The sequence below is a fragment of the Chroicocephalus ridibundus genome, chromosome 1 (genome assembly GCF_963924245.1).
Source record: "Chroicocephalus ridibundus chromosome 1, bChrRid1.1, whole genome shotgun sequence".
NCBI classification, from domain to species: Eukaryota; Metazoa; Chordata; class Aves; order Charadriiformes; family Laridae; genus Chroicocephalus; species Chroicocephalus ridibundus.
Genome location: NC_086284.1, coordinates 78,075,756 through 78,103,273, shown reverse-complemented (window position 1 = coordinate 78,103,273; position 27,518 = coordinate 78,075,756). Strand labels below are relative to the sequence as shown.

The 27,518-nt window shown below is 42.0% G+C and overlaps 1 protein-coding gene across 3 annotated transcripts in view; it reads left to right on the top strand.

The window, feature by feature from the left end:
* The window catches only part of DHRSX (dehydrogenase/reductase X-linked), a 168,270-nt gene that overhangs the window by 124,347 nt on the left and 16,405 nt on the right, over window positions 1-27,518 (top strand). For all 3 annotated transcript variants that reach the window (XM_063340885.1, XM_063340893.1, XM_063340877.1), the window contains one exon: window positions 14,334-14,541. In XM_063340885.1, the coding sequence (XP_063196955.1) occupies window positions 14,334-14,541 (208 nt within the window). The remainder of the gene's footprint in view (window positions 1-14,333; window positions 14,542-27,518) is intronic.

The window sequence follows — 27,518 nt, the reverse complement described above, 5'->3', positions numbered from 1 at the left end:
GAGTCATTTATTCATAGTGGAGAAAAGGGGCTGTACTCTGTGCTAGAAAAATTACTGGCGGCAGCGGATTGAATTGTTTACCATGCTCTTGTCCCATTATTCTGAGATTTTGGTTGGGCTAGTGTCCAAACTGGAAGTGAGTGATAGTGGTGGAAAAGGGATTCATCCATCAAACATGGCAGAGAAGGAAAGGCAGAAGACTGTCTTGACATAAAGGAGACAGTAAAACAAGGTTCAGTTCCCTGCTTTACCACAGATTTTTCTATGGGATCATCTCCCACTCGGGATACTCTGGGGTGGCAGTCACAGTTGTGGTCATCGCTCCTCATTGCTTGTCTTCTCAGATCTCTGCTCTGGAGCCGGATATCATCCATATCACAGTGACCACAGGGCAACAGCATATCAAACAATTCTGTCCCATGAATGGTATTAAATGGTGTTACTGTCTTCCACATTTCCTCTTTGGTTGGTTTTCTTCCACCTTACCAATATGATTTATCCCATGTTTCTCTTTTCAGCTCCTTTTTGGCGGGAGGGTTAACGTAATTTTTTCCTGATTTTCCTTGCATTTTACATTATTTTTCTTCCTTTGTTACGTCTCTCTTCATGCCTGCCTACTTGGTTTCTATGTTCATAATTGCATCTTCACCTGTGTCTTTTGAGCTTTTTTGTCTCCATTGCCTTTTCCCTCCCTATCTCATCATTTTTTCCTCTTTTTCTGGGGAAGGGTGAGTGACTTATTTTCACCCACCAGTTAATCTCCTCTCCATTAATCTTCCTCTTATCTTCTTCCCCTAGCCCCAGTCCTATTTCTCCCCTACGAATGTCATTTCTCCCCCTTCCTGCCCCTTCTCTTCACACACACCAGTAAAAGAGACACAGCATGGGTACATCAAGGCAGGACAGAGCTTGTTCCAAACTGACAGGGCATAGCTTGTTTCATGTGTGTTATTGAAAATGCAAACGCGCAAGAGCAATGACTGTTCTCCCAGTTCTTTTGCTGAAGGATATATGAAGAACATCAAACACCTTTGTGGTCTTTTAGATCCAGACCATTTTCAACAGCAATCACATGAGTCGACAAGGGGATCCCTAAGGCAAATCATTCTCCTTCATCCCTGCTTCGAATACGACTGTTTTCAAGGAGGTGAAAGTTTAACAGAAACGCTATCTTCAAGTGTTTCAACAGTGATGATTTCAGCAATTATGTGCTGAAGGTAGTACGCTGTGCACTCTAACAGCATAGCTGGGATGTCCTTTTTTCCTCCTTTGCCTGCCTTAAATAATACTTTCTGAAGCGAGAGAAGAAAAAAGTATGGTCATGAGAGAATATGTCTGCCTGGTTTTAGCAAAAGGTTGAAGAACATTGTGCCATCCTATTGGGTTGAGATAGGCTTGAGCAGTGCACTGGAGTTCATGGTGCTCTTATGAGGCTGGGGTGGAGGGCATTCCTTCAGGTACTCTACCTACCAAAGTAAGAAGGAATTTTAGGAAAATGAAGAAAAGACGACCTTATTCCCTTTCCCAGGCTGTGGGTCACACCTGAATATGTTCCCTTTCCCAGGGGTAGCATCTTTGTGTGTTCTGTCTAGCTTTGTCTCCATGACTAACTATGCCTTTCATCATCCTCCCTTTTTGCATGCCAAATGGGCCCTGTAATGCTGTGAATCACAGATCTATGAACTCCCCAGCCACGGTAACACAGCTTCTTTTCTGGTTCACGTCTCCTGTATATTCAGGAACAGTTAGTCACACTTTTTCTGCTCTCTTTCCTCTGCTCTCCCACTGCAGAAGCAGCTGATGTTTTTTGTAACTCTCCAAGCTGGTACAGTCCCCAGATAATTTCTGTATTTTTTCCCTGTAGCCGTAGTGCATGAATGGCATCAGAGACAATAGAGATTGAATGAAAGGAATTGCAAAAGTCCCAGCTGCCATATGTGCCTCCTAGCTGGTGTAAAATAGGGCGAACAGCTCTGCCCAGGACCTGTGAGGATGCTGGGGAGAGGAGGCAGCTCCAGTTCAGCTCCTCTGCTAGGCAGTTCATAAGGGCTCTAGCAGAAGGCATCACGTACTGTCTAGCAAAGCCCCTGGAGACCTCCTGTTCTTGGATGGGTGGTGTCATTCATCTTCACTTATTGTGTGCGTGTGATGTTTGTTGGTAAATGAAGTTGTGTTAAGTTTGAGCAGAAAGTAAGTTGAGGATTTTGTCCAGTCAGCATTGCTGGGATTTTGAAAATATTTGCTGTGAATAGCAATGCAAAGTTAAAATGTTCCAAATTACTTTTGGAAAATATGAATCCATTTTTCAGACCAAAACTATCAATTTCAGTAATTTCAGAATATTTTATTTCTAATTTATTTGTAAACTGAAGTATAATGTTGATCAAACTGGAACTCTCAATCTTTAATTTCTAAGTCATCCTCTTGAAGTAGAGTATCCCCATCAGTTTCAAATTACTTTTTTTTAAGGTAGACATTTGTTTAAAACAGGGTTTTTTTCCTTAAGAATGATTTGATGAGTCAACATTTTTTTCAAAGCCTTTTTATTTTTACTTCCCTGTTGGTTCCTTCAGTGCCTTTTCACAACTGATCTAGCACTTGTAGTTTCTTAATTCTCTCTGATTGGAAGAACTTATGGGTTGTACAATATCTTCAATTCAAGCAAAAGCAAACATGAAGGTGATGCAGCATAGTAGTAGCATGGTACCATTGTTTTATTTCCAAATTTTTAAATAATAAAGGAAAATTTGTAAGAGGGAGCAGGAGGGGTTTTAAATATTACCCGTTTAATTGTTAATCCATTTTAGTCAGTACAGAAGTCTTTCGCAGTTACATATAAGGACCTGTGTCACTGAACTGCTGCTTAATAAAATGCTGTGAAAACTACAGAAATTTTAATTGTAACAGATTGTTCTAGACAATAAGATAGATACATGTTATTATAGACTTTATGTTACTCAAGGAATATATGTTTTTGTTTGAGTTGTCTTGTTTAAACAGCTTCCCCACAGTGACTTTTATTGCATGTTCTGTCTCTATTTACAAGATAAATCATGTTCCCTTGACAGGACCAAATACCAACTGCAGCACACTGCTGTATTCAGTTAAACATCTCTTTCCTGCAGCAAGTTACCAAGTTTTCCTGTCTATAGTTAGATGAGAAGTATTCAAATGCTTAATGCACCTACATAAGGGTATTTCAGGCCTTCTTTGCAAAATGTTTTCTGTATAAATGCAAAGGGATTTGCTGCTTTGCAAACTGATCCCTGCTTTTGCGGCAATTGGCATTGACTGCAAAAATTGAGTTGCTGGCGTGGAAAATGAGTGTATTGGTGAAGGCACAGATCTCCAGTTCTGCAAATTAATTAAAAAACCCAAATGGACTATTATATCAGGAGACCAATTCATCAATCCAAAAGACAGAGTTTTAGTTCATATACAGCAAGTGTTTTATCCCTGTTGGAGGCCACAGGTGATCCCTAGCCGTTCCTGCAACCAGTAATGAAGAAATATTTAAGTCAGGATGCCAGCTTTGGAAAGTTTTAATTTTACATTTATCAGCGTATTTTTGGCTGTCTAATAAAAATATTTTTAGGGTTCATTGGTTTCTGAAGAAAAATAACACAGTATAACACTGCTATCACAAAGGTAACGCCAGACTTGAATGTATTTGGGGAAACTAAATGCAGCTCCTCTGTGTGTCACAATGTTAAATTCCTTCTTGTCTAAAAGGGATTAATGGTCTTAACAAACTATGATTAATAATGGTTGATGATTTAATAGGACACAGTGATCCTGAACGGGTTCAAAGTTGCGATCTGATGTGGTCTATGGGTGTGCTGCTGCTCAGCCCCTCCCTGCCCCGCGGTTGGGTGGGTGAAGTCACCTCTCTGTGGCACGCGGGACAGTGGATGTCGCAGACGTGCTGTTTTCCAAAACGGCAAGACGGTTCAATGGTAATTTGAAAGTTAATGTACTGCACTCGTGTGACAGAGAAGGCAAAAGGGACTTGTGGAGAATAGGGAGTGGAGATAGCTTGTCGCCCTTGGGAGGGGAAGGTTAGTTTAACATCTCCCTGTGAGCAAAAAGACTCATTAAGGCTGAGTGAACCTTAAAAGCTTTGGAGTTCAGGTCCTGGGTGATTATTCAAATGATTTTAGCATTCCTTTCAATCCCTCTAACTACCACCATCCTCACAGTACCTTTTCAGCAGAGTTGTCCTTTGAGCTGCCTAGCGTAGCTGGGGAAAGCTGGCACACATGCCTGTAAATCCCTGGAATAGCGTGTTAACATTCAAAATTATCAGCTTGCCTTCCACAAATCCCCTCTGGTTTCAGCCCTGCTGTTGGTCCTGGTTCTTCACAACTATACATCTTGCCCCGTGCATTAAGGATTACAAGCTGTAGTGGAGGGAAGCAAAGGCAAGATTTCTGCCTCTGCAATTACAAATGATAACCCCTAACCTTTTCTCTGCTCCCTGTCCAAAACCTCTTCTTTCAGTGAAGGAGAACTTCATCTGTTCAAAAGCAGACCAGGCATATGAATACTGTGAAGAAATATCAGTCTTTTGATTAAATCGAGTTCGCTATAGAAGATGTGGAGTTTATGAAAAGTATACTTTCTAAATAAAACAAGTCACTGTGAAAGTAAAATATTTTAGCCCCCAGGAGTTTTAATACTGCCAGAATGACTTACATAGCTGCAGCTTGGTTGATCCATTTCTTCTGTTCTTGTTATGTGTCAGGTGCTGGGACGTTTCTTGTCATGGGAGGTGGAGGCTGGCTGTACGCAGCACCATTTCACCCTCCCAAGAAGGACAGAGACTGAGGAGCACTGTGGCTCACAGTAGCTTTCTGAGAAGCTCAAGAGCTTTTAACACTGATGCTAGCTATAATACGGCACAGCAGAAATGTCCAAATTAAAATATTATGAGTTTTGTGTGAAATCTTTTTGTTCTCAGCTCAAAGCGGGTGGTGGTGTTTAGTATCTGAATTGCCACCAAAACCCAATCAATCTGCCAAAGCAGCAGTATCTTTTGGTTCTTTTTTTCAGTGAGGGCTGGGGTGGGGAAGCTTTATGAGAGTGTGTCAGGTTTTCGGGGTTTGGAAATCAAACTTCTCGTCATTTCCTGGAAAGCCAGACCTGTCTGACTTCACTTGCTTCTGGTGCGTTTGCAAGTGAAAGAGATCTCATGTGCTCTGGCCCCAGGCCATGCCATGCCCCTTCTTAGGAAATGCCTGGGTTTCCATTACAGATCTCTGTTTACAGTATTCCAGGGTGACACAGTATTGGGAAATTTATAAAACAGAACCAAAACCCAACTCTAAGGCCAAACGGTAGAGAAAGTGATTGGTGTCACTGTCCTTTATGGTACTTTGAAATAACCACTTTTGCAATGCCTGCTATGGACCACTGTGAGCCACTGTATGTTGTTAGTTTCTTGCAGATTTGTTTTTTTTTTTCTGAAGTTGGCTAGTTTATGTTCCTTAAGTAAGGCCCCCCCAACTTCACAGCCCCCTTTCATACACTTATTTAAATCTCGCATCTTTTCTGACAGTGGCCGAGGACTGCTGTTGACATGCTGTCTCACACGAACAAAAGCCTTTCCTGCCGTGTCTGTGCTATGAGTCATTTCATGGGTGCTGAAGACTTCCACATTTTAATTTCTCCTGTACCTGTTGGCATTTCAGCTGTATTTCTTCTTTAACCTAGAATGGTCTTCCAACAGAGGGGAAGACTTCTTATGACTGTTTTTAACAAATAGTTGTCCTTTTTATGAGCTTGTTTCCTGTCTTAATTCTTGTACTGGGAGTTAGTCGCTTTTACCTCTCAATTTGAAGCTGTGATATTCTTATTCTCACTACATAAGAAAACTTTGAAGAAGCAGCAGTTATTAGATTTTTTCAACAAACAAAAAAACTGATTTTCAAAATTATCTTGTTGTGGCAGACTTGATAATCTGGTGTTGCCTCTGTGGACAGAGAGTGATGGCATAGGATTTTCTGCACGGTATTCATAGATATGTCAGAGGAAAAATGATTTTGCAATCTGTGTGCACATGGAAGACATGTATCCCCTGGTAAGACAGACCAGTGCTTCAGTGTGGTGCACATTTGCACTTGCAGAACACATTTGGTGCCTCCTCAACTCTAAGGCAGGGCACTGAGTTCAGCCCACCACAAAATGAAACCTTACATTAGCTTCACATACACACCAACATATTTCATGTAGTCTACTGGAAATCTGCTAACGACATTTGGTGCGCTGTGCTGGATTTGAAATGATAGCACTTTATTATGAATAATCAGACCCTACAGTTCCCTTTCAGTCTTGGAAAGAAAAGCCCAGAATCTGCAGCTGGTCTGCAAAAGTCTACACCAGTTTTAAGATGGTTTTATCATAACAGAAATAAGATTTGGGATTGTTCAAGTTGTTACTGGGACATCTTATGGCCCCATGTGTGTTCCGGTGGAAGGGAAGAAACTATAAGAAGACCCATTGCTTCCTTCAACTTCAGAGCTCTATTGCATGAGAGTTAGGAAGCTTTCCACAAGTGGGTGGAGAGTGCCTCAGCGTTCTTCTTATTATAATCCAAAGGATAATCTTAAAAGATGTGTGACAATCTTCAATAACCTGAGATCCAGATTATCCAAGAGATAAAATGAAAAGATACATGATGATGATGATGATGTTTCACCATCACAGGTCACAAGGACACAGAATGTAGGTCTTGGAGCCTTGATCTGTTTCTTGGCTTCAGCAATGCAAAACCTTGCTTGCTTCTATTTATTTACTCATTCCTCTGTTTGATGGAGATTTTTAATTGAATGACGGGATACCATTATGCTCAAATACCACTTCAAATAATAGCAAGTACTTAACACTGCATCATATGAACCTACGGTAGAAAAATTATTCTTCAGAAGAGGCAATTTATATCATTCTTTATAAAGAGACATATTTCCTGGGAAATGGAATTACAGTAATTATAACTTGAACTTGTCATCAATATTTAAAATCATCAAAACCATTTGAAATTAACACCAATTGTACATGAACAGAAAAATTAAACTTTTTTTTAAGGTACTGATTCTGCTGAGATTTTGAGAAGACCAGCCTTTGAGTCCGTGTTTCATACATTTGAGAACTGTGCTGGGCACACAGCAATCGAGCTGCACACGGCAAGGCAATCAATAGAGCGTGAGGGCTCTTGACATCTCACCTCCTGCCATTCGGAGCAGGGATCAGCCAAATGACAAATGATGCATCGGTTCCATCGGGATGACAGTAATGCCCAGGATGACAAGCCCCTTCTTATTTTGCCTTTCATAAATATTTTTATAATAAAGACACTCCAGGTTCCTTCACTAAATGTGGTCCTCCAAAGTCAGTGAGTTAATTCTTGTTCCCTCTGCATTTCCCGTAAGCTATAACAAGGGGCTAGTCACTGAATGCTGTGTATTTATACAGTGAATTGCTGAAAGTTGTGAAATGCGGCTTTAAAAAAACCCCACAACCCAGCTTCCAGCTTGTGGCTCCTATTGAATTGCGGAGTAAACACAAGGCAGGAGTTACTGACTTACGAAGAAATCAGCTACTGAGACCATCATATTTTGCCTTTTAGAGAGAACATCTCCTAGCTCTGAGCTTCTACCCTTACGCTTATCCTCTAATTTTAAGAAGAAAAATGCTATTTTGCCACTGTTGAAAGATTTCAGAGAAAGACCAGTTTTGGCCAGAGCTGTGCGTGAGCAGCATGTGGCACCGAGGAGCTCACTGCAGGGAGGGGGGAAGCTCTGAGACGTGGTCGTTCTTTGTCTGTGGGTTGGAACGAAAGGACAAGGTGGGCTGCTCCGAAAGTGCCGCTGGCCTCTGGCTGCTTAAGTGACCCTGGTGCGGACAGCTAGGATGTGAAGGGTTTGCTTTTCAGATTGTGTAGAACCACTAATGTCATTTATCAGTCTTGTAGTCCAGGGAAGTGGTTGAGTCACCATCCCTGAAGGTATTAAAAAGACAGGTAGACATAGTGCTTAGAGATATGGTTTAGTGATGGTTTTTGTCAGAGTTGACAGTTGGACTAGATGATCTGAAAGGTCCCTTCCAACCTAGGCGATTCTATGATTCTATGTCCATCACAGAGTCATGACAGCACTTCAGGAGTCCCTAATGGTTGAGTCCTTATTCACTCAAATTACAGCTACCAATATATTCAAGTTCAAATACATGGGGGTATGCTGAGGCCACCTTGACTGTTATATGTATATATTTATAATATTTTTTTTTAAGATCACATATCAAGTATATGAAGGAAATGTACATGAAGAAGTGCAGTTATTCAGTGAACACCCAAAGTACCCAGGCACGCGTAGGAAATATGTGACTATATGGTCACCTCTAATAGTAGTTGGTAACAGGACAGCTACTGTACAAAGCAGTAACAACATCTGAATAAGTAGATGCATTAACACTTTAGATTTTAGTTTTGTTTTACTAATGTATATGCTTGTTTCTTTCAGTTGGCAATTTTCAGTGGTAATACATGTATTCTAATTTCTCCAAACTTGTGTCTTTTCTCTGTCCCTGTATGTTCTGTTTGTTTGGTTTTTGGTTTGTTTGTGGTTGCGTTTTTTTGTATTGAGGGAAAAATCACAACTGATAAGCCTCAGCAAATGTGTTCATGGGATAAATATATGTAGTACTGTCTTGAAGTCTGCTTAAATCTAATAAGAAACATTTAGGACTCAGGCTTTTGTTTATCAGAGAAAGAGAGAAAGAAACTGCTTATGATAACCAGAAAGGACATACCTGTATTCTGCAATATATTTCTGTAGTTGCTTCAAAATAAACTGCAGAATCTATCAAGATCTTGAAAAATCTTGCGCTGCATTCCCTGGGGAAAGAAAATTTAAGAGTGTGAAAGCTTCATAAGTGTTTAATAATAGTCTTTTATATTCTTGACTAAGCAATGGTGATGATGTATTGCAAGATTAATACATACACCATTAGGAAACTTTAGTCATTTTAATCCAGCAAGTCTGTGTTTTGCTTAATTCAGTGATTCATCCTAAGGCAAGTATTGAAATTTTGTGTGGCCTTTCATTAAAAACCCCAGCATGTCACCCACGTTTTGCATCACTTGTTTTTTAATGGCGCACATAGCAATCGGGTTGTTCTGCAGTTTGATCTTGGCGCGCTCTGCCCTCCAGGCAAATTAACACGCTGGAAATTGGGGAGGGTGGTGATGGCTGAGGGGAGGGTGACATGCGCGAGGCAAGCGCGGTGTGAAAGAGGTCCACGTCAGGAAAACCTCACTGCTGGCACCGGCCAGGTTAAACGTAGCGGTGTGGCGGTCAGCGCGGTCACAGGTCCTCCGAGCCTTTTGTCGAAGCAAGATGTGCTGGGGAAGGGAAGAGGTGCTGTCACCCCTCCCTTCTTTCAGTCGGGGTGTATCCGCTTCCTCCACGTGTGTGCACGACGCAAAAGCAGCTGTTAAGCAAAGAGAAAAAGCCGAGAGCGGCACGAGAGCCTGTGCGCAGGAGGTGTGGAGGAAGTGGTCTGCGCCCAGCAGCAATTTTGTTTCCCCTGTTACTCAGCGGGTGCCCTGAGCGGGCTTACTGCCCTTCACTGAACATAGTCTCACCGGGCGTAAATGGGAGACCTCCCCTGAACCCAGACCGAATAACGCCAGACAGAAAAGAAACCAGAGTACTGGCTGCCAAGGGAGGTGCTAAATGCGGATCCAGTATTCAAACTTGGATAGCAGCTGAGTCCATATTTAAACACCTAATTAGCCACTGCAGGCTCCCGTTTGAAATTTGGCTTCTCATTGCTTTTTACAAACACATTGCCCTAGTCTGCTAGGGAGACTGCTGCTGGAGACAGCACCATGGAGATGAGTGGTAAAATCAGCTGCTGGTGGAAAAGAAAAAAATAAAATTTAAAAAATCAGCAAACTACAAGGCACTCACTCGCTCCAGAATTGAATACTTACTTTGTTTTGTTGGCAAAATTACAAAACAATCCCTTTCTCTTTTCCTCCCTTATTTTTGTAATGACAATTCAAACTTGTCAGTCTATGTTGCAAAAAATCTTAGGCCAAAAATGAGAATTTCTGCGAAAAATTATTTGAATAGAAAATGCATAGCCTGCTTTATCTTGATCCTTTATTCATCAGTATAGAATCAATAAAACAGTCTTTTAAAAGGAAGGAGAAGGTCTTGTATATTGCTGCTCTCTTGGCCGGATTTCAAAGCAGCTAATTAAATTCCGTCTGCCTTAACTCCTCCTGTGGTTGCCATTTAGTGAGTTGTGCATTGCCCTATTTTATCAGCACCGACTCGGCAAAATGCTATGGATGGGCATGCCCCAGGGGAGACTGCTTTCCGTGGTAGGAAGAGTGGTCCACAGAGAGCCCCACTCAAATGAGTGGGTGAGCATGAACTTCTCCAAGCTACCAGCACCAGGCACGTCACTCCTTCCCACTGGACTTCTTCCCACCGGACTTCTTCCCACCAAGTCCTTGCTCTGCTTTTCCTATCTGCTGACCGTGCACAGGCTTGCTATACCACAGCACGTGCTGTCTGGCAGCCTGATGGGCAGTATTTATTAGGATGGATCCCTGGACAGCTGAACACCAGTACCTTCTAGCTCTCTAGCTGACTGGCCAGCATGCGTATGTACCACTGGGAGCTACCAGTCTTTTGCCTGGCTGGCCACGTAGTTAGGAGGTAGAGTTTCACTGCTTGAGAGTCTGCCCGCCTGGCTGTGAAGCATCGATACCCTGTGTCCTCAGAGGTCCAAGCATCACAGGCACCTTGCATGCACCGGTGTGCCAGCACACTTTGCTGGTAAGCTGTGTTCTGCTTTGGGCTGGTTGACCTCTTTATGCACTTTCATTTCAGAAAGCTTTTAGAGCCTTCAGAAAATGAAAGCAATGTGGAAACGCATAATGTCAGTATTATTTTACAATTATACTTTCATTCAGTGTAGAAAACGTACATACAGAGCATAGAGAGCCAAGAGAGGCTAGATCTAAATGCATAGGTTTTAAAAGCAGATAATTCCATGTGTAAAAGGAATATATTTTATGGTTTTAAACTGAAAGAGGGTATACTTAGATTGGACATAAGGAAGAAACTTTTTACGATGAGGGTGGTGAGACACAGGTTGCCCAAAGAAGCTGTGGATGCCCCATCATTGAAAGTGTTCAAGGCCAGGTTGGATGGGGCTTTGAGCAACCTGGAGTAGTGAAAGATGTCCCTGCCCATGGCAGGGGGTTGGACTAGATGATCTTTAAAGGCCCCTTCCAACCCAAACCATTCTGTGATTCTACATGTATGAGCATGGGAAATGCAATCGTGGTACAGGTACAGGAGCCTATGTGCTCCTATTTTTCTGATGCATAAAGTCAAGACTGGATGTAATGAAATCGAGTAACCAGTGTTGATTTTTTTTCCAACGTGGCATTTAAACAACATGATTCTAATATGGTGGGGTCTCACAAACAAAACAGTTATTCAGTGAAAATCCTTGTCAGTTTTGTGTCACAGGTTATTCCTCTGTTTTACGTAGTCCATTGATATCAGATTCCCAGAAAGCAAAAACCACACGAAGGCAAAATGGTAAGCGGGCAGGTAATCATTGCAGGGGTTCTGCCAAAAGTGTCTGCTCTGTGTACCCAATTTTGTATCCTTCATATCTATAGTATGTTATTGAAGTCTGATTCCCCACTGCCTTGCAAATCATTTGCATCTCTGCACTGTGATATAAAAGGCTTCCTCGCTGATTGGATAGCTTTTTATATCTTCTCAGCACTCGTGTTTCTCTGACATAGATATCTATGCAAAGTACAAGGCTTTTGAGGATCCGGCCCTTGTAGTTCATGCTTCATTGCCACAAGGTAAGTCAAAACAGCACTCGCACAAAATGTGGGAATGGGAAGTCATGGGGAGCGTTCACCGTCCTCCTGCCTGGCACCTGAAGGTTACTGAAGGCCAGACTAGACCCAGGCAGAACAAGTCAGAGGAGTCCCCAGCCCCGCTTCCCTGCGAGCCGCTTGCCAGACAAGATCACTCTAATTCAACTCGGGAAGCCTGTCCCGTGCCCCAGCTTGCGTTCTCCACCAGTGGGGGAATGGTGGCACTGATGGAGAAGTGCCAGGGTTGGCTGCCAGCTGGCTGCCGGAGGCGTCTTCGGATGAGTGCCTCTTCCCATGGGTGGTGTGAGCTCTGCCCCGCACGGCTGCGCAAGGGAAGCTCGTAGCGGCTGAGGATCTGGTCCTTCAAGTTAAAAGGATTGAAATATGCATGAAGCATAAGGTGACATTTTGAGTGTCTCAGATCAGAGCACGGACGTTACTGAATTTAAAATGTAACTGCAATTCCCTGACTAATGCCAAGTCACTTTTATATTCATGCAGTGATTGTTCTTTATTCTTAAAATAGCCCATTTTACCCCGAGGCGCAGGTGATATCTTTATGATGATGGAGCTACGTTATCCAGCATGTAACAGCTCAGCCCGCTGGTTGGTGCAAGGGCTGTTTATGATCAGCTGTCCTTTTTTATTCTCTCTCAATTTATATGATGCTTTTGTAGCCCGTTTGTTTGTGCTTTGCTTGAACAAGAAGAGAGAAGGGAAAAAAAAGAAGAAAAGAAAAAAAAATAAGAGATGCACTGGAGATGGAGATTCAGTGTTGTTGTTTTTTACTTCCTGTAGCTGAATTGTACGATTTACCATTGTGTCTCCAACTTTCTGAGTCCATTCAGATAACATGAACAGTTAAATTGCTTCAATAGCCTTATACCTCTGCAGAGAGTCAGTCCGTTTGCTATCATCCAGGGCTTTCTGTGTGAAGTGCACAGGATATTATAAATAAGGTATTCAACAAGAATGAGATAACAAAAAGAACTCTGAGACATATTTGCTATTCATTCAAAATAAAAACCTTGCACGTATTAGCAACCACAGAAAACAGAAGGTTTGCTGCAGAGCAGGAACATCCCCAGCCCAGGTGTTTGCTGCAGTACGGGTGAAGGTGTCCGTCCGGAGGACGGAGCTGTAGCTGCAGCCGTCACAGAGGGAAGGAGAGAGCTGGGAAAGAGAGATCTGCTCCTGAGTGGGTGCCCCTCTATCTCCCACCACCAGCAGTAGCTGCTGCCTCACGGACACTGACCCCTGGCTCCCCATCATCATCATCATCATCAAGCAGCGCTGCTTCCCCAGGCTCTGGCAGAGGCAAAGGGGATGGGGACCAAAGCTGTTTTGCTGCACCCAGGAGCCCGTTGCTTTAGGCTCCTGCCTGCTTCGCCTATGAGCTGTCTGCAATGCCAGGAATTACCTTTGGTTCTGCTAAACACAAAAAAGGTTAGATGAGAGGGTGTAGTAATTACAAGAGCGAATTGTCATGGCATAGGAATTTGTGGAAGTGATGCTGAGGCCCCAGTCAGGAGGAGCATTCTAAGTGACATACCTGATAATTTGCCTGGAAGTAACCTGCTTATTTAAAAAGGAAAAATACTGTTGCCTGCATGCAGTGAAACCCAACTACTCAGCAATTCCTAGAAAGTTTGACTTGAAAGAAAGGCAGATTCAGCATCCAGATGAGAGAGGTGCAAAGGAGTCTCAACAGGTAATGTTTTGCCGTAACTCACAGTATATGTGTGCCTTCGTCGTACCTCCTGTTTGCCGCAGACCCAGCCAGCCATCTTTGCTCTAAAGGCTGTATATGGCGTAACTGTGGTTACACTTGCAGCTGCTCTCCTTGCCCCATCTTTTTATCCATCACTGTAGCTGTGCATAATCTGGTGTGTCACAGGGGGAGGTGCAATGATTGCCTTACTCATCTATTCTCTGCCCAACACAGGAGCCTTCATCAGAAATCAGTAGGTCCTGCTGCAATACAAATAGTAATAACCAGGAGTAGTATGATCAGGCACGGATTTACTGGGTGGGAACAGGGTATGTATGTGTGGGAAGAGGGCAGTGAGGAAGGGGAGAGCAGTTTGAGGGCCTCTAGGTGATGTTGTCGTGGAGATTGGTGCCTCAGCATCTCTAGTTCAAATAGTTTAACAGAGAGATTCTGGCAGGTACCGTATAATTTTATTTTAAATTTTTTTCCTGCCATAAATCAGACTTGGTGTCTGACAGAATAATCACCAGAACCTCAGGAAACAACACGCCTGCCAGTGATAAGCTGTTTCTTGTGCCAACTCAATGTATAGCTGCTTGTTTGCTGGATATTGCAAAATGCAGTACATTTGATGTTTGTGCAATTCTGTTTTCCTTCTGATTATTTTCATGTGCATCTCCCTCTCTCTTTCTCTCCTGCATACAGATGTTCGTATTCACCCCATGGAGCCTATGCCCAAAGCAAACTTGCCCTTGTGTTATTTACCTATCGACTACAGCATCTTCTGACTGCAAATGGAAGCCATGTGACTGCTAATGTGGTAGACCCGGGAGTAGTGAATACTGATCTCTACAAACATGTCTTTTGGGTTATAAAAGTGGCCAAATGGATGACAGCCTGGCTATTTTTCAAGGTATGCAGTTTTTTAAATCATTTTGTTGCCCTGCCCCTGCATTGTGAGAGCTGTAGTCAGCATGAAGCCGAAGGTGTTTTGGAGTTTATCGTAATGTATGGTATTTATTGCATTTCTCTGTGCTGATGAGATGTACAAAATTGATAAAGACAGGCCTTCTCCAGAACAAACACTTATTTTAAATGGAGGGAGTGAGCTCTCACAGTAAGGGAAAGGAATGCTTTCACTGTCTGTGCCCATGCACTGATTATCTCTGCCCTGATCTACCCATGTGCCTTTGTGCATGCATGGGGGCAGAACAGCATCCTAACACGAAGCCAGAATATGCAAAGTGTTCCTCAGAAATGTCTTGTATGTCCTCTTGGTGAGAAGCAGACATGATCTGGCACGGTCTACATGTACGCAACACGTTGTAGAGAAGAGGGCAAAGGGAAGAAGGAAGCTGTACAAAAATGGTGGTGGGAAGTGGCCGTACTCCAGGCTGTGCACATCCAGCCACTTGTGCTCTGGGAGGTGGGACAATTTTCATTTAGTTTGTTTTTGGTTTTGTTTTTGTTTTTGACACATCCTTACGTGTACTTGTAATGGTACCTGATTTTCTATTATCTGTTCCTAGTCTGCATTAGGAAACTTAAAGCTATTTCATAAAACCAATCCAGAAGTGGGACAGACCCAGTTAGGGTTAACTTCAGTAATGTTTTGTAGTGGTGGAAGTAGATCAATCTGAAATCAGTTTAGCTGTGCAGGTGCAATCTCCTCATGCGGACAAGCCTTAGGAGGACTTGTGCTGAGAAAATGTACCGCTTATAACTCTTTCAGAAAGTAGTTTTGTATTAAGTCAATGGAACCTGATTCCATTAGAGAAAATTAAATGTCCTAATTAAAATGAAGTATTTTAGATCAAGGGGAATGTCCCACAAAGCAAATTAATTTTAAACTTTGATATGGAAATATCACTAGCTTTAATTTTAGAAATGAAACTGGAGGCTGGAAGAGTGGCTGTAAAATAAGATGCAAACAAATAAACCCATATTTAAAAAAATTAATAGTATCTTCTGAGTACACCTTGAATATTGCAATAAAATTGTAATAGGAATGCTCATAATATGTAATGCATTCTTAAAGAAGCAGAATGCAGCTTTGCCAGAATGCATATATTAAACTTGTTTTGCCTCTTGTGATTGCCATTTTAAATATCAGTCTTGGGTCGTCGTGTTTTTTCATTGGACTTACTTCACCTTGCTAACATAACAGTTTCATGTAGATTTTAGGTTGTGCTCGGTATTTCCTCTAGAGCCACAAAATTCTGACAAAATGTCTGTGTCTGAGGGTGAGAATTGAGTCTCTTGTTGTTTACAGCACTCAATCCCATTCAGTTTTATTGCTGTGCCCAGGGAGACGTTTCTGTATTATACTGACCATGTTTAGACACTAAATGGGATGTCACTGAAGACACATAAAATGAGTTTGGATTTATCACAAAAGGGAGTCTCATACTTACAGCTCTAATAGTACTGTTGCCGATAGTTCCTGGTCAGTTCCTATTCTTTGGATGAGACACCGCTCTAAAAGGATTCTGCCATGCAACAGATGATGGACAGACAGACTGACTTGCAGGGAGGTGCAATGGGCGTGCTGCCTGAAAAGCAAATGCATCAATTGCTTGTTGAATTAGAGTTACTTCAGGTTTAGAGATAACTGAATGCTTTAGTTATTGAGGTTGAGATTTACACGTTTTTATATAACACTCAGTGTGTTTTTCCTATAAACCGAAGGAGAGGGAAACTCTTAGTATCACTCCTCCTGTCCTCCTTTAGACGTCTGAGTTTTGTCTCCAACTTCTACTCTCTGCTTATTGCTTAAGATATGTTTATATGTTCCGGATTGACTTTGCCTTCCTTTCTTACATTCAGGAGCACTTCATCACACAGGTATGCCCAATTCAGCTCTGGCGAAACTGCATCACAAGGCGATGTTTAGCTCCACGGCAAGCTCACGTTGAAAGCCTGCCTGGTAATTTCAGTAACGCTGCACCGTGTGCCGTAGTATCCAGCGTTCAAGCCTGGGTGGCTCTTGTGTTGGTCTCGTGCACTAGGGTAAATTTCCCCCGAGAAAAGTAAGAAAGCAAGTGCAGGAAAATTCAGTTGTCTGGTGAAACTAGCTGATAGTTGGCATTATGGATTTCTTCTCCCCTGGAATTTCATTCCTGAGTGCATGTATATGAATCTTCATTCTAGGATTATGTCAGTAATGCAGTGAAAATGAGATGATAGCTCTCTAATCATAGCAGCTCAAATAACTTTTATCACCCTGAAGTATTCTGAAGCGGTTTCTAAATGCGTGCAGGAAATTGCTTCACCCACTGCAACCTGGCGCTCATGAGAGCCAACACAGCCCAGATAGCTCCGGTGAGGAAATGCATCACGGATTTATCACATCACATTCCCTCAGAAGAGAGTCAACATGTTGTTTGATTTAATTCCAAAATACTGTGGCAGAGCCTCCACTGCCTGTAAATGCATTTCCACTGACACTGGTCCCAGTTGCATTCAAGTCAAATGCCTCCTGGGGATCGCAGCTTGGCCCCCACCCTCGCTGGGGCTGCGTGAATTTGAGGCGTCTCAGTGTGGCAGACAGGGCTGTCGGCTCAACATCTGCCTCATAGCTGCCTCAAGATATTTAGGTACTTAAGCAAATAAACCTACAGTCTTGTAAATAGGCCATGATACGTACATGTAATTTACTCAAAGTATTAACGGCTTGAGTTTCTCAGAACTGTGGAATATTGTCTTCTGGTCGTCATACATAGCTCAGAAAAATCTCTGCCAAATCACTTTGTTTGTTGTTTTTCCCCAACAAGACACAGTGAGAGGCACCCCTGTAGAAATAAGATAGGCCAAGCCAGAGGATCCGGTGACAGTCATAAAAATTGTGAAATGAATGCCTGCCCTTTAGAACTGATGGTTTCGTTCTTTCTCAGCTCGATTCTTTCTCAGGAAAGTTATTGCCTGCTGCAATAGTTATTCTTTAAATTTCGGTTTTGCAAATGTTTTTAATAAACAGGGATTGCACCTGTCACACGCAAGAGAGAAATTATGTTTGTTCCTCAAAAAATAAATTGATTTCTACCCCTATGACTTATCAGTAAATAAAAGCTGACGAGCTGTCCTCTGCAGAGTGTGGTGAAAATATGTTATCCCTCGGGAATTTTTAACACAAAGTGATCTTCTTTTTGAAAAGAAAGTCCAAACCAGTAAACAATAACTAATTAATAAGATAATAATAGTCTAAAAAGACATTCATCGGGCATCAAATTGCAATTTAGCCAACTATGCAATACACCAGTTTTAGTGATGGGTACCGTCCAAGCTGGAAACCAGGAAGGTGCCATTTCCCTCTGAAGTAATTCTGCTTCTGCTATAGATACTGAATATTCATTCTTAAGCCAGATGGCTTCTGCTTGTGATACAATTAAAATGCCTTAGAGAAAAAAAAAAAAATTGTTGACTTTCATTAATGTCCAATGGCAGGGACTGTTCTGCTTTGCACAACTTCATTATGCCGTCAAAGTACAGATATTTCCCACATAGCAGTGTTGTAAACTTCCTCAAAACCTTCTTTATGACAGGGTTGGTGAACATGTCATTATCAGATATAGAGTATTTGGTCCTTTCAGCCGCCTCAGATTGGTGCTTAGGAAGCCATTGTGGAAAGAAGACTGGATCAGATCTTGTCTCAGCTGTCATTTCCAAAGACAAAGTGCCACATAAGTGATTATTGACTGACAAACTGAAAATGAGTAGGATTAGTGACCCTGCCGGCCTGTAAAAGTGAAGGGAAAGGCTTCAGAAACACAGGCTAGAAATCAGCCAATATAAACTAGTTCATTTCTTTCATCTGTCAAAATAGGCTTAACTTCAGTGCAATTTTCCTATAATATTTTTAAAGAAATGCTTCCAGTCTGTAAGTGCTGCTAGAAAACAAGATCTAAAGAACCTGCATTCATCATTCATGCCGGAGGACACAGTCATGTAGGTCTTATTGCAGCATTTCTTGTTCAAACTGTCCCTTTGGCACTGTGAATGTAGAAAATTCATTTTATCCTCCCCCCTCGAGGTGTCAGAAGACAAACACATCGCCACACAATAACGCCAGCTGTACAGAATGAGAATAATTAAATTCTACAGCTGAAAGCAACAATTCATCAGCATCAACATCTTTGGTCCATGTGCGTGTGGTCCTCATGTAAAGCTAGTCTGGAATTTTCTCACAAAATGAAAACTGCTTACAGAAATATGTCATTTGCGATTCATTTTTACAAAATTATTTTCAGATGAAATGTAGGATTCTGGTCAAAATCAGGGAGAAGGAAACAGTCCACTTTATTCCAGTAACTCCGGTCTTTAAACAGGTCCCATTTTTGTATGCACTGGTACAGGAATCTAATCTTCAGAGGCACAGGGCTTCTTTTCTTCCATCTAATAAATATTTGGTTATTCTTACAGCCGTAGAACGATTCTAGGAGGAAAGATGGAAGTAGAGAGATAATGAGCAATCCACCTTTGAGCTAGCACATCCTGGCCACATGGGTATTTTTCTTCGATGTGAATCCCTGGACTCGTGTAGGCACCCAGGTATTGCCTGTTATGGGGTATGCAGATGCAGCTTGGCTGCTTTATTTATTCTAACTGCTAAATAAGAAGGCTTAGGATCTTGGAGTGTTTTGTATCTGTCCTAATTAGGATTAGACCCCTCTAAAGTAGGCTGACTCTAAGTGCATGCCTACATAGCATTGGACTCTGGTCTCCACTAAACCAGTGGTCCCAAGTTATCATTATTTTTGTATTTTCTCAGGTCTAAGTAGACCAAATGTTTATTTTAAGAGGCATGTTGAGAGTTGGAGAGTGTTTTCATGGCAGGAAAATGAAGGATTTGTGTTGCATGCCTTGGTGTATGGCACGCAAAGGGATAGGGATGCTGTATGGAACAGCACTGAATGGATGCGATTGTGTTGGAGTGCATGAGAGGGAGTCGAGGCTGTTGAAGTTCGTGTTTATAACTCTTATTTGGAGCAGCTGCTGGCGTGATCTATCCCCAAACCACACCCAGGCTTCCTCTTGGAGGGTACTAGTTGGAACAGGCTGAAACACAGCCATGGAGCAAGCAAAAAATGAAGCAGTGTGCACAGTCAGAGACCCATCTCATGCCCTGTCCCACAGTTTCAGTTGTTTGATTAAAAAGGAAAAAGCATCCTTTTTTTTTTTTCCCTGACAGTATGAAATGGGAAGACTATCTTCCATCTTTCAAGAGAGTTCACAGGACAGGAAAACTGTCTCCGTGTCTAACGTTGCTTGCAGGATTGACCCTTTTTAGCCTGGAAAATCGTCTAAAGAAGCACAGGTTAAACCAACACTATGCACTGTGTAAAAAACGATGCTTGCCCTGTGTGAAATTGTTTTGGAGTGAAACTTTTGGACTGCTAAGCAACTGAAATGTGATATCATTTTGCTGTCAGAAGCATACTGAAAACAGGCATTTGTACTGTATAAGGGTTTATTCCTAACTCCTGTGTGGTAGAGGATTGTTGATTTAACTTGACAAGTCAGGAAGATTCTTTCATTCTATCTGAGAAGAATTCAAATTGTATCCAAAAGAGGGGAAAAAATAGTCTCAATAGTATTGATGTAATGGGGAGAGAGTAAGTAAACAGTTAAGAAATTGTGAAAATACATGAGCTTAACCAGCGTTAGCACATCAGCACACCTCGTCTTGTAATCTGTAACTACTTTCATATTCAAAACCCACAGAATTAGTAGGAAAGACATTTTCCATCAATCAATTTATTCCTTGCTAACATTTCTCAGCAGTACTTTCTCGTGTATTTGGTTAATGCCTTCGTGTGGTAATCTATTCGCAGTCAGACGTGTTGAAAATGGAACAAACACAAAAGAGAAAGATAATTCGCCATGGACCAAACAAATGCCAGGGACTCAGTACTGATTCCTGACAGTTTAAAAGAAGGTAACCACAATGCCTCTAATGTAAAGGTCTCAAAAAGGAGGTTGAAAGGTTGGGGAAATAGAGAAAATCTTGAAATTTCAACTAGACCGTTAGCTTTTCACTTTCAATCCATAATCTTCATAGATAAGGGTTATAGCATCACACTACTGTACTTCTCCCTTACTTGCCCGAGAAGTTCTAACTCCATCACCACATAATTAAAATGCCATTTTCTTTTGGTCATGTAATACCGTGCTATTTGAAACTTGAACCCACTGGCAGCAGAATACAGGCAGCCACTAATCTTTCTCATCAGTGTATCCCTTAGATACCTCTTTGAGAGAGAGGGAAAGAGAGAGAGAGGGGACCAGCCCAGCCCCCCCAAAGCAAATCATTCAGCAAGGGTAGGAACAGGAGTTACAGGCAGTTTCACTCTTCCGTAACACTGAGTTAAGGAAAAAGACCACCTGCTTCCCATGGAAAATCCTGCTACCAAGCTTGCAGGTGAGCAGCAGTTTGAAACTAGATCCCTAAAATAAGGAGATGCAGGGAAGGATGTTGTGGGAGTACATATATATATATGTACACAGACAGTTTACCACCAGGTGTTGTATGCATTATAGATCAATTAATATTTCTCTTGGGGTGACCTACCTAAATTCCTTATTGATTTGCTTCTTGGGAGTAATGCATCCATAACAAAACCATGCTGATAAAATTTATATTGCAGAGCCCCATCACCTAAAGCCCCTACTCACTACAGAAAAAACAATATTAGGAAGTTTTGGAAATTTACAGGCACTCCTTTCCCCCTCTCTGAATGTGACAGTCCTTGATTTACCAGTAATCCAAGGAGACTGAAAAACCTTTCAATGTGAAGTAAGGAAACTCTTCCATGAAAAACATAGACACAGTTTTTAATAGTTATCCTGAGCTTTCAAATGTTGATAGAAAATGCCAAGTTCTCCCAAGAAGCTGAAAACATCCCCTTTTCCAGTGGTCTAGGCATCTGTGCCTGCAAGCCACCTCTGACAGGGCTCCTACTTCATAAATGTCTGCAATAGGAATGCCCACATCAGAGCTGTTCATCCAGTGATCTCCTCGTGGTCACTGCTAGTACTGGATCTGCCTTATCCTAAAATTTATATCTATGGTTTGGCCAGATGAATCAAGTCCTTCAAGTGCCAGATTACCCCTGTGAACAACAAAGGGGTTCTCTGGTGACTAGCTCAGCTGGAGACATCTGTGCTGTATAAAGGTATAACGTTAGTTAAGATGAATCCCATCACAAGGTACAGGACATTAAATCTGTGTTATTTAAAAAAACAGTTATGCTAATAAAGAACTGCAGATAGTATGGTTCTGGATGTGCACAGGAGAGAGTAGGAACTGGAAAGGCATGTTCACATACCTGGGGCACAAGTAATCTGTAATCAAGCTGGTTTTTCAGATCGCAGCTCGAAGGTGTTTGGAGTATCAGACCATTTCCCGTATAAGTGGGAAATGTGTTCGTGGGCAGCCACAGGTGAGGAAATCCCGGTTACTTATGAAATGCATTTCTCATAAATGTTTGCAATCCATTGTGTGCCTCCATTATTTATCACGTAGATATTGCCATGCATTTACATGTGTACTCCCTGTATGTATTTATGATAGTTTAATATATATAAGAAGAGAGAACCACAGAAAGCAAGCTCCACCCACTATTTGAGGAAGAACTGGAAATAGCAAATACATTTTTTAAAATAACCCGATCATCCAGCACCCAATTTGTGAGTTTTGAAAAATTTCAATTCAGAAGTCACTTGTCTGGCTTCAGTCATGAATATAACAATTACAAGTGCCAGCCCCAAACATTCATGTTTGCGTTTTAGAAAGGGTACTGAGATACTGCAAGACGTAGTTCACATGGTTCATTTTGTTCTCATTATGTTCTCAGCTAAATACATGGGATTCGGTGGATTTTGGTGGGCAAACATGAGAAGGGGATTTGGCGCAGTGGCTCTAGCCCCCATTTGTCTAGAAGGAACGTGATCCTACATGTGGCACAAACACAAGTCAGTAATACAATCTGTCCAGAGTTAGTGGTTTCTATACATTATTACATAGTTAAACATTCTCTTTAAATTGGGTCTCAGTCTCTTCAAGGCAAATTTGGTTCTTGCCATCTCGGTGCTGGAAAGGGGAAGTGACCACGGGAATTAGATTACCACAGACCAGGCGCTCTGCGGGGGATACAGAGCGTATGCAGAAGAGGATTTGGATGAAACCTGAGCAATGTGCAATAAAACAAGCATGAACTTGGGCAGCTTATCAGGGATGGGATTTATAGTGGTATTTGTTTGGCCCTGTCTCGCTGACCTACTTTTCAGTCACTGGAATAGGAAGGAGGTGCTGCTGCTGGTCCCAGGCTCAGGCACGGCCTGAAAAAATAAGAGTGGCTCCCAACGCCTCTTAATTGCTCATCAAAGTCTTGGAGCTAGCCACCACCAACTTACAAGCTTAACTTACCCTCTTATTAATATTTTAGCCAATTTAGTGAGTATATTGAATGAATGTCAGGGGTCAGAGTTGGTGCCCTGTGCCTGGCAGCCCTGTGCTCCCACAGCTTTGCTGCGAGCGGCGTTGTGCGGTGGCTCTCCAGCTGCCTTGCGTCCCCGCAGCAGGCAGCAGGATGCTGAGGCTGAGTGTGGCTCTCAGGAAGAGCGGTGTTGATTGGCTCATTCAGTATTTTTGCCTGCCAAGCTCTTGAGATGCAAAATGCACTCTTCCACAGCGTCTGCCACTTGTCGCGTGGTATCCTCAGATGATTAAAAATGTGGAAAGATAAAAGCTGTCCCATTGTTTTTGGAGCTCAGAGTGTTGAAAATAAAATTACACGCTATGAGTATATTTTGACAGGTGGCTCTGTTCTAAAAATGATGTAGAAAAGGCACTATGGGGCAAAATGCTTGTTTTTGTGAGGGTCCAAAATGTGAGGGTTGTACATTGTCCAGTTACAAAGGCTATTTTTATGACTGCCCAAGCTGTGAATGTAGCTTGGTCATTTCTCAGAGAGGACTTCATTTATCACCACTGTCATACATCATGACCAGTAATGGTATCTTAGGTCCCCATTTTCCTGTGCATATAAAATGATGACCTCCATCATCATGAAGATTTTGGTACTTCATCAGTGGCTTTGCACAAGTGTAGCTGCTCAGAACCTGGTAAACAAGTAACTAAGACCCAAACCTAAAAGCATCCAGGTCCCAATCTTATTGTGTGTTCTTGTAGCAAGGATTATCTGATCTGACTTCACAAAGTGGAGTGCTGTCCTTCTGTAAAGCATTTTACATGTCTGATCCTGCTCCTTAGAGGTTCTCCGTGATCTGGGGCTGGCCTTTTATGTTTCTCGCCCGGTTTAGGTTTGTGGCACCTGTGTCCTATTTTATATGCCTATTATCTGGGGAAGTGGATTAAGGCTGGCACAGATACACCAAACCCTAATCGCTTTAGAAGGCCTGCAGATCTACTGATTTGAAAAATTCAAACTTGAATTATGTTTAGAAAAAAAAAAAATACTATGCAAAACTCCCTGCTTCCTGCGTTCCAGATCTGCCAGATCTGCTTCTTGAATGGATTTCAAGCATCAGCTGAATTTTTCAAATCAGATCTACAATCTGGCAGATCTGGAATGCAGAAAGCGGGGAGTTTTACATATTTATTTTTTTTTCTAAACATAATTGCCCTGCTAATACTATTTTATATACGCTCAGTGCTCAGTTTTGGTTTTGGTGGTGTGGTGGTGGGTTTTTTTCCCTTATATTGGGTCAAGGCTGTTTTATATGAACCACTGTTTTCACTGCAAAATACATCCATCGCCCAATACCTTGGCTGGATAACTTCTTCTATGAGAATTTCAACCTGCTCGTCACAGCACTGGGTCAAAGGCAGATTGCTGATGAGTCATCTATTTCCAGCTTTTTGAAAAAGTGATAAAATACAAAATCTGTTTGTGCTGAGGTACCTGGGTTTGTCATCTCCAGGTCACTACAAAACAGTTTACTCAGAGGAGCCAAGGGGATTCTAAAGCACCTCCAGTGCTCAGAAGCAGCACTCGCACACATGATGCACAAGCTGTCCCATGCTCTCCCAGTTGTAAAGAAAGCATTTGCAGCATAACAGTCATTACGCTTCATAGATGTGAGCAGGTACCATCCCACTCAAGGATGGTGCCAGTGCTGTTGCTGCTACCGTAAAGACAACACATCTTTCATGCATTGATTTAAGTTTGATTCTGTAGAAGCTCTAGGCAACAAGTTTTTTTTTTTCTTTCTCTTTATTGTCAAGTTATATCATGATATCTAGCAATAACCTTTAATCAAAATAAACAGAACTGAGGTTGCTTTTAAGGAAACAATTTTGTCAAGACAAGAATGAATTGAAGCAAGCTGACTGGAAATTTATTTACTTTGAGAAAGTGAGAAAAAAAAGAAGAAAGAAGTAAGAACTTGTTTCTAATCATTGGAATCAGACTCCGAAAAAGGCTTCCACAGAGTGGCAGGTATAAGAAAACTGTTGTTTTTTAAGATGGAGTTTAAATAGGTTTATGGAGAAGATCAGATGTACTTGGCACTGGTGAGGCCTCACCTTGAGTACTGTGTTCAGTTCTGGGCCCCTCTGTACGAGAGGGACATTGAAGTGCTGGAGCGTGTCCAGAGGAGAGCTACCAGGCTGGTGAGGGGTCTGGAGACCAGGTCATATGAGAGGCTGAGGGAGCTGGGCATGTTTAGCTTGGAGAAGGGGAGGCTGAGGGGAGACCTCATTGCCCTCTACAACTCCCTGAAAGGAGGTTGGAGAGAGGTGGGTGTTGGCCTCTTCTCCCAGGTGGATAATGACAGGACCAGAGGAAATGGTCTGAAGTTGCGGCAGGGGAGGTTTAGATTAGATATTAGGAAGAATTACTTTACTGAAAGAGTGGTCAGGCACTGGAACAGCCTGCCCAGGGAGGTGGTTGAGTCACCATCCCTAGAGGTGTTTAAGAAACGTCTAGATGTGGCACTTCAGGGCATGCTCTAGTGGCAGGGATTGTAGGTTGTGTGGTTGGACTCAATGATCTTAAGGGTCCTTTCCAACCATGAAGATTCTGTGATTCTGTGATATCTGCAAAATTAGGAGATCAGAAATGTCCCAAGAGGGCCCTGCAGTCCCCTGTTCCTTCTGAATTCCTTTTGTATTTAGAGTCCAGTTTTTTTCCCTCATGTTTATCTGTCTTGCTCCCATGATGAAAAGAAAAAAAGGAATCCAGTATAAGTGTACAAAAGCAAGTATTTCCCAACAAACATTAATTTTGATTTTGAACGTGTTGAGTACCCAGCAAATCCTTCTTCAGGAAAAACTTTGATGAAGATGTGCCACTTCTTGCATTCACCTCCATCCTTGCCTTTCTAGACAGTAGTCCTTCCAGTTGTTTGCTGATGAGCTGTGTTCAACCGTGCTTCCAACGGTGCTGGCTCTTCATTACAGGAGAGAAGTGATGATGGGTCAGACTGAAGAGCCTTTAATGAAAATGAGATCTTTGATTGTCCTGGTCAAGAAATCTGTGCATGTTTTTAAAAGATAAATTAGGTAAGGTAAATTGAAAACAGAGCTGTAGAGGTAGTTGCCATAGCTATCAGGTTCATCTCTAATCTGGGTTACAGCAGTGTTCTTCTAGAAGTTGGTCAGTGCACGAGCCCCCTTCCAGCAGAAAGGCCAGGCGGCCGGGGGCAGCAGCGTGACCCTTGTAGGAGAGACCATGGCTTCCCATGTGCTTCCACAAGCAGCTCAAGGCCATCGGCTTGGGCCTTCCTAACTGCCTGGTTTGCATCTGAAGTACCTTCAAGATGACTAACCTTGGGGGAGGTTTGTAACCCTGCTGGAAGTCAGACGAGGAGCTCCAACTGACAGTGTCCAGAGTAGACTAACGGGGGTTTGCACAATGAGCGTTTCCATTCCTAAAGCATTCAGAACAGAGAGTTTGGTTCAGGATTTTGCCTGAGGGGAAGAAAGGTATTCTTACGTTCCTGTTTTGTGATGGCAGGTCTGCCTCACCTGAATCGGTGTTTTCACCGCTGCTTGCCATATTTTTCTCATGGAGAAATTATACTGCACATTCTAAAATTTGAAAAAAAAGTATATTTTCCTTTTTTGTTGTGTTTGTAGACTTTTCTATTTAAACCATGGTGTGGTATTTTGGAGGGGAGCAAAGCTGGGTTCTTGGTCTTTCTTGGGCAGGTCTTTCAAGTCAGAGCAATAGACCTGCTGAAAGCTACTGATCATGGATCCATTATGATAGCTAAGATGTGTTGATGCCCCAAATTACTGAGTTAAAGCTTTGCCCTCTGATATGAATGGGTATCTAGATTTAAAAATAAATCCTTTGGATTATACCGAAAATTTGAACTGTCAAGAAATAAATGGTGTGGTGAACTGAAACATAGGTCTCTTAAAATGCCCTCAATTTAGGTATATTTCAGTAATCTCTCATTCACCTTTCATTGCTGTCAGCAGCCTGTAGGGTTTCTTTTATATTTATGATGGAAATGTCTGTCTATGAATCACATCACTGAGATGCATGTGTTTTTGCCACTTCAAGGAAATAGTAAACAGTGCATAGTTTCTCTGGTAAAGAACACCGCATTGCTGGGTCATTAGTACCAATAGGTATTTTTTCAGGTAAACACCTTTCTTGCATGAAAAATTCCTTATTTTCATGTATGGTGGGTGGAGGGTATTTCTGTTAAGTAAGCGCATATAACTTAATTTCTTGTTTTTCCACATTTTCACTGTCAAAATGCATTTCTGTAAAACTTTTATTGACAGTAGGTATTTATTAGCAGCCTTTTGCAAGTACTTTCTTATTACAGTTATATAGTGCCTTTATCATAGAAAAAGAGATGTACCTAAAATGCATAAGTCTAGTCTGCCTTTCATGTTTTGGAGTCCCTTTGCTA